Genomic DNA, 12,425 nt, shown 5'->3' on the forward strand with positions numbered 1-12,425 from the left:
AGTCAGGCAACTTAACCTCAGACTTTAATCCATTAAAGCGTGCTTTTTGCTTCCGCAAGGAGAATCAATCTGCATAAAAGTATTCATACGGTGCAAAAGAAGGGAGGAATTAGAGGATTAGAGTCTTAAGGAAGTCTCTCATCTGGAGCAGTTGTTACCAGATTTATCTATTTTTTGGAAGCAAAATAGTAAAGGTTATGGAAGATAGACTGCCTCAGAATCTGCTATTCAGGTGTACATTAATATATGGTTTTTCAACCTTCTCAAAAAGCAAAAGCACGGAAGTATGAAAAACCGTGAAGGCAATACCTAAGAAGATAGCATGGCAGGAGAGAATGAGATAGGCATGTAGCTCTACCTCCTTTGATCAAAGCTTGAGGAATGAGGAATATAAGGCTACCACGCCCAAATAGTGGATTTCTGCGTTTGCTGTCCGTTTAAGGAAGCTGGAAATCTTTCAACAGGAGGATGGAGGCCCAGGAGCATGTGTCCTTTGAACTTGGGAATGTTAAAACCAGTAAAAAGCCATGACTACACAATCGAGAGTAGAGGAAAAAAGGGTGGTGGGTAGAGGGTGAGCAAAAAATTTGATCAGTTAGAAGAAGATCAGATAAAGAGAATAATGTGATTAGCGAAAATCTAGATATTAATTTAAAACATTCAAAAAGAGAGACAGACAAAGTGGAAAGTAAGACACCATTTAAGAGGCTGGCTGAATTTGTCCTTCTACTAGAAAACTAAATGTGTTTCAGTTTCTTCTATCTGCGCTGGGATCCGCTCTCTTAAATGTAGTTTAGTAATAGAAGTAGTTCATGCAAAAATGCATTTCAACCCTATGTTCCGTTGTTGAGAAGGAAGATTAATTACCTTATTGCTTTTTAAAGGGAACATTTTAATTTAGTGTATACATTGTGATATACAACTTTATTACCCAGTAGTGGATGTGTTATCAGTAATTTCCTCTACTTAAGCAATTTTTTTGTTTTATCACTGTTTATCATGATAAGGCCTATGTTTATTGTCCGACTGGTGTGTTACTCCTATTTACCCTTATATATTTACTGTGCACTGACTAACCCCCTTTGGATTAGTCTCAGATAATCATGTGTTTTTAATTGTTCTCACCGCTGTGAGTTTAGCGGAAAATTTGTACCACTGAAACTTCTAACTATACATTCAAACAGGCCCTAGGCTATTTTCAGGTGCATATTTTTATCTCCAGTTACAGTCACAACATGTCTACATGCGTTAATGCTCATAATCCACCTTGTTTTTCTCATCCTGGCTGTCCTGCAGAACCTCTTCTCACCCTCTCTCTCTGAAACGCTCCGTTGTAGCGCTTGCTCCTCCCTCCAGAAAGCAAAGTCTGCTCTGATTGGTCAGCTAGCCCGCTCTGTTGTGATTGGTCAACGTTTCACATTTTAAAAAATTCTTCCTCCCGAGCTTCAGCTCCGTCTTTCTCTTTTGTTGTTTGAGGGCCAAACTAGCCGGAAGGAGTTTTACGTCACCTCCGTAACATTATGACCTCATAAAGTTACAGAAGTGAAGGAGAGAATTCAATGGAGCCATTTCAGGAGCTCAGGAGCTTCTGAGGGGGAGGGTAACTCCTTTTAGGCGTGGACTTCAGGTTTTACACTCTACGGACCCTTTACATGCACAAAAATATATATAACACACTAATGAAGAGGGGGAAAGTGGAAAAGCATAATAGGGCCACTTTAAGTAAAATATATCCGTAGGCTCTCTGATCTGTGCCTGTTACCAACCAACACAAACAGAAAAGTGAGGGAATTGCTTGGGAAACTAGAGGGAGGAAGGGAAAGAGAGCCATAATGATAGAAAGATAACGACAGCTACTTTACAAACACCAAGTCCCAACAGCACACAGCAGCAGCAGAGCTGTAGCACAGCCACTTTGATAAACACCAAAAAAATCGCAGAGATCGGATCCAATGGAGACTTGAAGCATGGAGGGCTTCATTAGGCTTCATCACTGTAGTTGGCTGCTGAAGGCAAAAAAAGACACGGCTTGGATTCAGTCAGCTTCTGTCGTCACAACCAGACGTATTGCTGATAAGGTTATCTATGGAACCTCTTCAGGCGGCCTAACAGGGTACAGCCCCCTCATTAGCACTATACGTATTTATGCATACAGGACAAGATAATTGAGAGTACAATTATCAGGCAGTGAGGCGCCATCCCCCTCCGCAACCGTACACCCAGCCCCGACTCTTTTCACCTCCTCCCTCTGCGGTTGCCAGTGGGGAGATAGCACAATTATCACCATGATGAATGACTCTTTTTGGTGTCCTCTGCTCCTTGCCCCAGCCCCGTTCTATCACAGTCCTACCCCAACTACTACTACTAAAAGCCAAGGTCCCGCCACATTCAAATCACATCTGGGGACATTTAAAGTACTTTGTATAGCATATCCTACTAAACTCCATGAGGCATCAACATTAGTACCATTTAGACCCTTCCTGCATTCTGCATTTTGTCAATCAGGGGAGATTTGCTGGAAAATCTGCTGGAATGCTTTACTCTCCAAAGAAACAGAAAGAAGCGCTATTCTTTCAGCGCAAAAGCAGCTAAAGCTCTCAGGATTGCAAACAATGCCAGAGAATGGAATGAGGCAGAGGCTGATAGGAAAATAACTACCAATATAACACATCTTATGTGAAGGGGAAAACCTATTTTTTACAGAGAGCGTCAAAGGAAATTATGAATGTGCAAGACAATCTATGTGACTAAAATAAAGGCTAGATATTGTGCCAATGATTGGCTTATTTACAGAAATGATTCACAATTAAGAAGTTTTCCTAGTTTAAATTGGCTACGTGCTGCACTTTTGAAACAAACATATTTCAGATAATGGCCCCTTTTTGTGAAATGTAACTGCGTGAGATAAAGGTAAAAAAATATTCATGTGATATTCATTATGCTATAAGGACATATCAAGGGAGAATGCAGCACAAAATGTTCGAATTTATGGGTGTTGAGGTCTTTCTTGTCTCACAATTGTAATTTAATATAAAAAAACAATGTTCAAGCTTTAGCTAAAAGTGATGTAGAGCTGCAGCATTTGAAATGCCTAGTTGAAGTGTTGCAATGTTAGCAGGGGTATCGAGCCCGTATCGTTCATTAATTACATCCCAGATTACTCTTCTCTGTGAGGGAAAATGGCATCAGTCCATGGCAGCCTGCGAGGGTGGGGGCTGGCGGGGGCCTCCCAACATGCAGGGTCCAGCCTGTTAACTGCAGAGCTCCTCAGGGACCCAGGTTTCTGCTTTAATACAACATATACGATAAAAAGTGATGATGAAAAGTGAATTGGAGAGCAGTGAGCAATAATGAGCTAACCAGCTGTTTCTGAACACTTCTCTATATGGTGCTGCCAAGAGGAAAAGAGCTGCTACGTCAACCCTTTTTTCCACATAAATAGTGATGTAGTGTTTATTCCACTGCCAGAGAACAGGCAGCAAATGTGGACCGGTATCATAACATTTTTTGTGACACTGCTCACAATAATTTGAATTAAATGAATATGAAATAAAAATGAATGAATAAAATAGTTTGAAGCAGAAGTGTTTAGCACAGTATAAAAAAAAATAATAATAATCATTAAAACTACTATTCCAAGATTTGTTATTTTTTTTATTAAAAAAATAAAAACCTTTATTTTCTAATAATTAGAATTTGGGGATTTATGCAAATAACCATAATATATGACAAAAACAAAGTAAAAAGGATAACATAAAAAAAATGTTATGCTTTACGCCGACATCGGAGCGATTTAAATCATTTTTGGGACGGTGGTGAAAAACAATCCTTGTATAGCAGCGGCAACGACAAAACAACAAACATGGAATCATCGATGATTGGCTATTTGTATCTGCAGCAAAAAAAAGGGATAGCTGCATCTCTTAAAGTTTTATTTGCTCAATTTTTTCTTTGGTTCTGATCCGATCCGTGACTTAAAACCGTGATAAGATCCGAACCATGATCACCATGTGTTGCACCCCTACTGATTTCAGGCACAGTTTTATTCTGTAGTCCAGTTCTCCCAAGAAAAAGGTGTGCCACTAGTCAAACATATTTCCAAGTTTCTTTAGCCTTATGGATTTGTTGTATTAATTTCTTCTAATGAAGTGACTGGCGTGAATATTTTCCATTTTAAAGAGATTGAGTCTGTCAAGTCAGCTGTATATGGTAATTAAAGGGCCATTAAAAAAATAAAAACAGCATGACATATATCCTTAAAGTCAGGTGCAAATCATCCCTGATGGCAACCGGAAAGACTATTCATAGTTTGTTGAGTAAATTAATATATTAATATCACAGCAGTCATTTTCACAAATTCATTTAACCTCCAATTACCCTGACTTGAGAGCTCATAACTGCATTGCACCACATTGCCGTTTGGGGTTCAACAGAGAACAAAGCCAGGGTCAGCATCAATTATAAAAAACAATGGCCCACAGAGGCCCATAATGGCTTTAATTACAACCCCTAATGGAAAAAGGACAGCCCATAACTACTTTAAAATGCAAGCCAATAGGAACAGAATCTATGATTATAGCAGGGAAGGTGCAGCTATACACACACATGCATTGCGTAAATCCAGGCAGTTCAAGGTGGAATGCATGTTTGCTTCTCTGTGAGCCAATCTAATATTTGTGAGTTCAAATCTGAAATTTTGTCTGTGATAGCGTTCTAAATAAAATCATCAGGCTTACTGTGTGGTGTTCAACTTCAACCTTTATACATTACATTACATTACATTACAGTCATTTAGCAGACGCTTTTATCCAAAGCGACTTACAGTCAGTAGTATATTACATATCATTCACCCATTCACACACTGATGACAGGCTACCATGCAAGGTGCCACCATCAGACTCTAACTAACATTCATGCAACATCCAGTCCACACCGATGGCAAGCCTTCGGGAGCAACTTGGGGTTAAGTGTCTTGCCCAAGGACACATCGACTGCCGAAGCCGGGTATCGAACCACCGATCCTCTGAATGGAGAACTACCTTGCTCTCCACTACGCCACAGCCGCCCATACATTCTGAACAACCTCCCAACCTGAGCAACATTAACATAAATCAGCCGAAAGATAAAATGCTGAAACCTGTCAGTACCAGATATGGATGAAGGGCGCTCACAGCTGAGTGAGATCAATTGTATTCAAATGACAGGAGATACAGACTATACATGGAAGCCGTGGGATAAATAACTGTGCTGGAGGGGGATGAGATGGCACACCCTCCTTAAAATACAAACCTCAGCTGTCAAATCCAATATTCAGATTTGACTGATACCACTTTGAGCTGACATTCACCATATCCACAATATAATGTCAAAAGTCTGGAAAACAATGTTTTTGTAGTAAATTAGACCATTATGGGACATATTTTCAATAACAATCATTTGTCCAAGAGTGCAAGTGTGGTTCTTTAACATGCATCTTGTAAGGACACGTGTGTAACACCTGGTTAAGATCACATGGTTAAAGTGTGGCTCTTTTCCTTACCCTCTCTGCTCAAGTCACACTTGAAAGTAACTTCTTTGTGTCAAAATCTATTGTCTCTTTGTAAGCGCTGTGTACATCAAAGCATGCTGCTTCCAAAGCCTTGTATGCGTGAGCATACAGCAGCCATCAGTAAAATGGTGGAGAGAATCAACTATTTCTATGATCACTTCACACTCCCTCTCACTGTCTTGTCCAACTTACTTATATAATGTTGATGTTTTACTTAACGTATGTTTGTGTATTTCTTTGTTGTCATTAATAACTAGACTTAATTCCCCCTGTTTAATGTACTGTTGTACAGAATAGCAAACATCAGTCATTATCTTACATCTCATGAAATGAAGTTCCTTCACTCTCACAGTGGATTTAGAGGGTTTTTTGTTTATAATTTTGAGTTTGAGGAATGACTACAGCATCTAAAAGCACTTCAACATTATTGGGGATCACAGTCTGCCAGTTGCCAATAAGCCTCTGGCAATCAGCCTTTAATGCTGTTCGGATTGGAATTATATAACACTTGTTAAAATATATATGTTTTTATTTTGTCATTGAAATTATTCTCAATGCAAACAAAATGTAGCTTTAATCTCGAAATGTATTTTAACATCTATAATCTAGAACAGGAGTTTACACAGCATATTCTCAAATGACTACATATTAACATTCAACCTCTTTTTGTCTCTTCAAAGCCCTTTCGTTGTATTTCTTTTAAAGACAGGTGCCTTTCAGTTGTGCTACAATTTTGTATAATTACATGTTGTACAGGAAACGCATCTGTTTTATTTGTTTATTCCTTTTTTTCCCTGTAAAAGCCCATTAGCTACCGTTTTGATGAGTCTCATCCCAGTGCTTCTTTAACACCCACATGTGAACAAGCTGTTTTGGCATCTTTTCACACAAACAGTTTCTCTGCTAATGAGCTGCTGCTCTGAGTTGCAGGCATACATGATGCATGTCCATGCTTGAATTGATGAATCAATTTCAGAAATACATTGAATCAAAGTATCATTTTACTGATACTTAATACCTAAATTCAACAGAACTAATATTGCTACAGCCATGAAAAATAACGAGTATGTTGAAGCTTCAAACATAATGTTAAAATTCAAATTCTAAATCAACAAAGGCTTTGCAGATGTTTTTTATTCAAGTTGCATATGTGTATTTCTGAAGATTCGCAGATCAATATAGTGGTACACCAGTGTAATTATTATGTTACTGTTTGTAGAATAAAATGACCATGGTGGCTGCGTAGTAGTTATGTGAAGTCAACCCACAACCCACGGGTAAGCTCAGATTACTGGGAAATACCACAGGTTTGGGCAGATCCAACAAGTGACAAAGCAGCATTGAAACAGTTTCAATGCGGTCTGAAACACACACACACACACACACACACACACACACACACACACACACACACACACACACACACACACACACACACACACACACACACACACACACACACACACACACACGCGCAATTAAAGGGGCAATGTAGACCACAAATTACATTTATTTCACCACAAGAACAAAAAATCTGTCTGATTTATATTTTAAAATTTTGGGTGATGACGTTAAAAATGACATACATTGGAAGTTTCATTCAAAAACCTCAATAGAAGCATAGAATGTGCCATTAATTACATTCGGGACAGCCCTTTACATCTCATCATTAAAAATGTTCCCATGAAATTGAGCACTGCTGCTCTCTGAAGGCAGCAGGCCTTTAAAAAGTAAGCTTTCCTATGACATGGCCCCTTCACCACAGAGCTAACACAGCGAGACATTGATTTGTTAGTTCAGCTATCTTAAGAGTCTTAAAATCAACTTCAAGAGACAGAGAGACCATTACATTCCCACCGACGTGCTAGATAGAAGAAATAAATACAACGCTGCAATGGCAGTCAGCCATAATGACCCAATTAACGCCACTCAATCCAAAGAACATCTCTGAAAACACTGAACATATTAATATCTTTATGCGCCCCCTCTCCATTTCTCACTGTTGATCGACCAACGCTCTTTCCTTGATTCCCTCTTGTTCCGTTGTCTGCTCCTAACCTCCATCTCAATTTTCTCCCTCTATCTTACTCCCTCTCTCACTCTCCATTACAAAAGGACAAATGTTTCCTGCAGTCACTGTAGCACTGCATTGGAATTCTGCTCTCAATTTAGCCAATAGACAGGCAGCAGCATCGGCTTCCACGCAGCAATCTGACACACAGGTCACAGAGAGAGAGGGAGCGAAAGCTTGAAGAATTAAAGGAAATGAGAAAAATGAGAGATAGACAGCAAGAAAGAGAAAAAGACAGACAGACCTTTATTCACAAGAAATTAAGGCTTCTGTTTTTGTTTGGCTGCTTCAGAGAGGAGAAGACAAAACAATACAGCTTTTGCTAGACGTTCTACATCAAAACCACTTAAAGGCTTTGATCAGAAGCATGGCAGCATGCTGATTTTTGTATTATTACTTATTTATTACTTCATCTATCAAAAGCAATACTACAAAATATTCTGTTTCGGGTTGATATCTTTTTTCAGCATTGTCAAAGCTTATCTCTGAGTGCCACAAAAATGCAGTACTTCAAACAATTAGCACATAACTGCTGGCAAAGTAGTTATCTACCTTTTGAAGATCCAGTAATTACAAGTAATTTCATCACACAGGACAAAGTAGGAGCTAGAGAGTCCTATGCTTATTATGGATTAGGCGAAACGATATTACTGGTACATACTGTACAACGTCGAAAACTAGAGATAATGTTGGATCAACCCAACCCCCAATACAAATGATCAAGATAGAGCAAGCAATTTCAGATGGCTGCATAGAGAATGAGAGAATTTAGAAACAAGGTGTGGAGATGATGGCAGTTTGAAAGAGAGGAGGGAGATAAGTGCAGGGGGAGGAGAGGCGGGAGTAGAAAGTGCTGACAGCGGGTAAAGGTGAAAGAGAGATAAGTGGAGTAAGGGAGTGAACTCTGGAGAGAGAGAGAGAGAGCGGGGGAGGGAGGCGAGGAGAGATGGAAAGCCCAGATAGCCTCGAGGACAGAAGGCATGAGGTGGGTGAAGGAAACGCTGCAGGACGAAGGGAAACAGAGATGGATGAACAGACAGCAGAGGGAGGAATCGTAGATATGGAAATGGGATGTGTCAGTGAAGGAGGGAGCCAGAAGTGTAAAACAGTACAGAGTTAGACATGAGCTGACAGCACAGGAGCACATCCCAGGAGCAAATGAATGGAAGAGCAGGGTGTACAACCCAGACAATAGGTTTGGGAAGAAAGAAAGAAAAGAGCCAAAACGAAAGCCAGTTAAAAAAGCAGACCTACAATGTGCTGAATGATTTTGCATTTGAAATATTCTGTTCAGATATTTAGCACCTTTGATGTTAAGGATTGTTTTAGAAAAAATACCAGCTTCATTCAAAGTAGCACCTGGGCCATGTCTGAATCTCTTCTATGAGTCACATAATCCCTAAGAATGTGTTTTTTTTTTCTTTCAAGCAATGACAATTTTGACAATAAAATACTGAAAATAGCAATATGCCTGCCTTTTCAGAGAGCGCCTTGTCCTCTTAGCCCTCGCTAGATGTACACCAACTATTAAACCCTTCTAAAGGACAAAGATCTTACTGCCTCACACCAAAGAAACAAGACACATGTTACTTCACTCCAAGAGACCTAGAAAAGGTCAAGAAGAGACTATTTGTGTATAATTTATACAAATCAGAACTGTACGACTCAATTTACAATGAGAAACGTCTCATACCCCTGACCCCTTAGAGACTGCAACAAAGTGCCCACAAAACCCCAAAGATGAGGGCCCAATCTCAAACCCCTCATGACATACGAGTGATTGAGTACAAAAGCAAACAGATATATCGGATAATTCTATTTTGAGCCGATGTATTCTATATTAACAATGCCAAGAACAATGAAATGCAAAGGAACAATGCAATGAAACCAAGGTAGAGCAGGTACAGTATAATGGTTCCTTACCTTCCTTGCAGTACTTCCCCTTGAAGCGGGTGTGGGTGCAGTCACAGTGAACTTCTCCATACTGAATAGAGCAAAGCCCTCCATTGAAGCACGGGTTCTGTTTGGTGCACAGGTACTCCAGGTCGCTCTGAATGCCTTGGCTATTTAACAAAGCGGGAGGCATCTCCCCCACCTTCAGATTGGAGATCAAGCCCAGGAAAGGTGGCTCGTACTTCACTGTGCTAGATGTCAGAGCTGAGAGGCGCACATCAGGTGGGATCCCGCCCACAAACAGGTCACTGACCACTGCCATCTCCTTCCTTTTGGATTTGACCTCAGCCACTTTTGTCTCACCATCCACCATCAGGAGGGTCTCCCGGAAGTTGCGGGTGAGCAAGACCATGTGCCATCGGTCATCATTCACCCGTGTCTCCATGTGCAACGTGGCTGGCTCGGCACAGTGGATGGCAAAGCGCAGCTGGAGGCGCCCACCGGCGATCAGAAGCTCCAAGAAGTCACAGTTGCCGCCATCATCCAGGTAGAGTACCAAAGCTTTGCTGATGTTGGTCTTGAGACTGAAGCTCAGCTCGCCCACTGATCCGGCTTCCCAGCGTCCGTAGCGTGCCCACTGGCCGGGCGCCCCACCAAATTCCAGCATCTTCACTGTAGTGAGCAGGCTGAAGAGGGCCAGAGGCCACAGGGGCCAACACAGGAATCTTAACCCCCTTGTCATGCTCCCAAGTTTCCCCTTCTCTACTTGATGCCTTCTAGGTCTATTGAACCCCAGAGGTAAGGCCGACTTTCACTGTTGCTTTGGAACAGATTTGAAATGTAAACAACAAGTGTTATATATCACTTTTCTGGGATATCAAGTTCACCAGGAAAAGTAACCCTGACAGAGACCCTACTTCTATTTTAGCGACGGATCAGCAGTTTTTCCTTGTTCTCTCTTGATGCTCTAATTTTTGTCCTTATCCTGACTCTCTCCTTTGTCTCTCCATCAGTTGGTGCCTCTGGGAATTGGAGGAAAAGAATGAGGAATAGCTGGAGAGTAAAAGAGAGAGGGGAATGTGATTATTTCAACACTGCTGTTTCTTCAAAAGCCCCTTGGTCTATCCTGGACCAAAAATAGAATCTCCGTCTTTAGAATCCAGATCTCAGTACAATTTCCAGGATATTTGAGCTGCCGCCAAAAGCTTGGGGGAAGAGTTATCAGATTGTGATCAATCTGCAGGGAGAAGAAAATGAGCGAACGTGTGAGGGAGCCGAAGAGTAGACAGTATCAGAGTCTGCTGGTGTCTGCTGGAGCATACGATGCTTTCATGGTCTCAGCGTAAACCCATTCCTTACTTGTAACTTGAGGACGACAAAGCTCTATGCCGGAATGGGTCCCATTATTATGGTGGCAGGTCGGGATCTGGAAGAAACACACACACAAAAAAAAAAATGTAAATTACATACAAACATGTGCATTTCCTCTCAACCATACAAAAATAAAAAATATCATATATAAATGTGACCCATGCCAAGTCAAGTTAGTCATCAGTTATTCATATTTACATGCTATTTAATCTCTTATCTTTAATCTTCTTTGCCGGTAGTTTGCTTTCGCCTGGAGTTTTAGACACCGTGTACTTTATATAAAAATCCCTCAGCTCTTTCCATTTGAAAGCTGACACTTCAAAAAAAAAAAGTTTGTCTAGAACCAAGCAATAAATAAGCTTTCTGAGTTTTGCATGGCTCCTTACTTCCCAGAGGGGCCTGAGAAATATGAATGTCTCATTTCATCTGCTCCCTCTCAGTCATCCCGATGGATATGTCAAGTAATGTACTGAACCGTAATATAATGGTTTCATAAGCAGTAAAGATAGCTGTCATCAATACACACTTTTTAGCCAATCAGCAATCGGGATTTATATTGATAAATCACACCCTTCCACTGTGGCGCACACACACACACACACACACACACACACACACACACACACACACACACACACACACACACACACACACACACACACACACACACACACACACACACACACACACACACACACACACACACAATGAACATACATATGCAAACACACACATCATTAAATCAAATGCCATTCAGAGTGGAGTGCTGCAGAGCCAATAGCGGTCTGAACAGCCAGTTTTGACCCCAGGCTGGCCTTAATCCCTGGTCATTATTTCTTGAGTGAGATCTAATTTCTATCACAAACAGTCTACAATTAAAGGCAGGCTCACCCCTGCTCATGCTCCTTTGTGCTATCCTGCCTGGCTTCAAAGTGACAAACAGGCATGACAGGAGCATACAAATAGGGGAGGAGTGGAAGGTGGAAGAAAGACAGACAGAGAAGAGAAAGAAAGGCTGCATCATCATGATGTCAGACAGGCAAGGCTTTATACCGACGGAGAAAGATGAGGGAGGACAGAGGCAACAGAAGAGGGAGAAAGACAAATAATGTTTGAGCTATTTTTCTCCAGGTTTGTTCATATTGGCCATGCCTTTGACGGCCTAAATGGTACCTGCGTCATACCAAAAATACTAAATTAAAATGACTAAGATTCACAGGGTCTAACATTACATCCATGTCTGGATAATTTCTCACCTTCATGTACAGTTGTATTGCACTAGAGATAAGTTGAAATTAAAGTGTATACTAGGCTTACATCCTAGCGCTTGAATGCCTCCACGAACCAGTAGGTTGCACATTCACTTGAGTGAAATTGTCATAATAAGCAGATTTATTTATGGCCATAAAACTACTCGGATACAACCATACCCGATACAACTCCAGCTACAAGATGTTAAGCTCCAGTCAGTTGAGCTGAAAAAGCTGCCCAGCTGCAGCAACCCCCCCCCAATGCCCAAACAAGTTCAATCCATCGAAACAG

At 40.9% G+C, this 12,425-nt stretch overlaps 1 protein-coding gene across 1 annotated transcript in view; it reads right to left on the bottom strand.

Annotated features, from left to right (window-relative positions):
* Nucleotides 1–10,254, bottom strand: part of nrxn2b (neurexin 2b) — a 570,846-nt gene extending 560,592 nt beyond the window's left edge. The window contains 1 exon segment of the mRNA XM_054600957.1: nucleotides 9,543–10,254. Coding sequence (XP_054456932.1) covers nucleotides 9,543–10,254 — 712 coding nt within the window.
* Between the last annotated feature and the right edge of the window lie 2,171 nt (nucleotides 10,255–12,425).

Source organism: Anoplopoma fimbria, chromosome 7 (genome assembly GCF_027596085.1).
Source record: "Anoplopoma fimbria isolate UVic2021 breed Golden Eagle Sablefish chromosome 7, Afim_UVic_2022, whole genome shotgun sequence".
NCBI lineage: Eukaryota > Metazoa > Chordata > Actinopteri > Perciformes > Anoplopomatidae > Anoplopoma > Anoplopoma fimbria.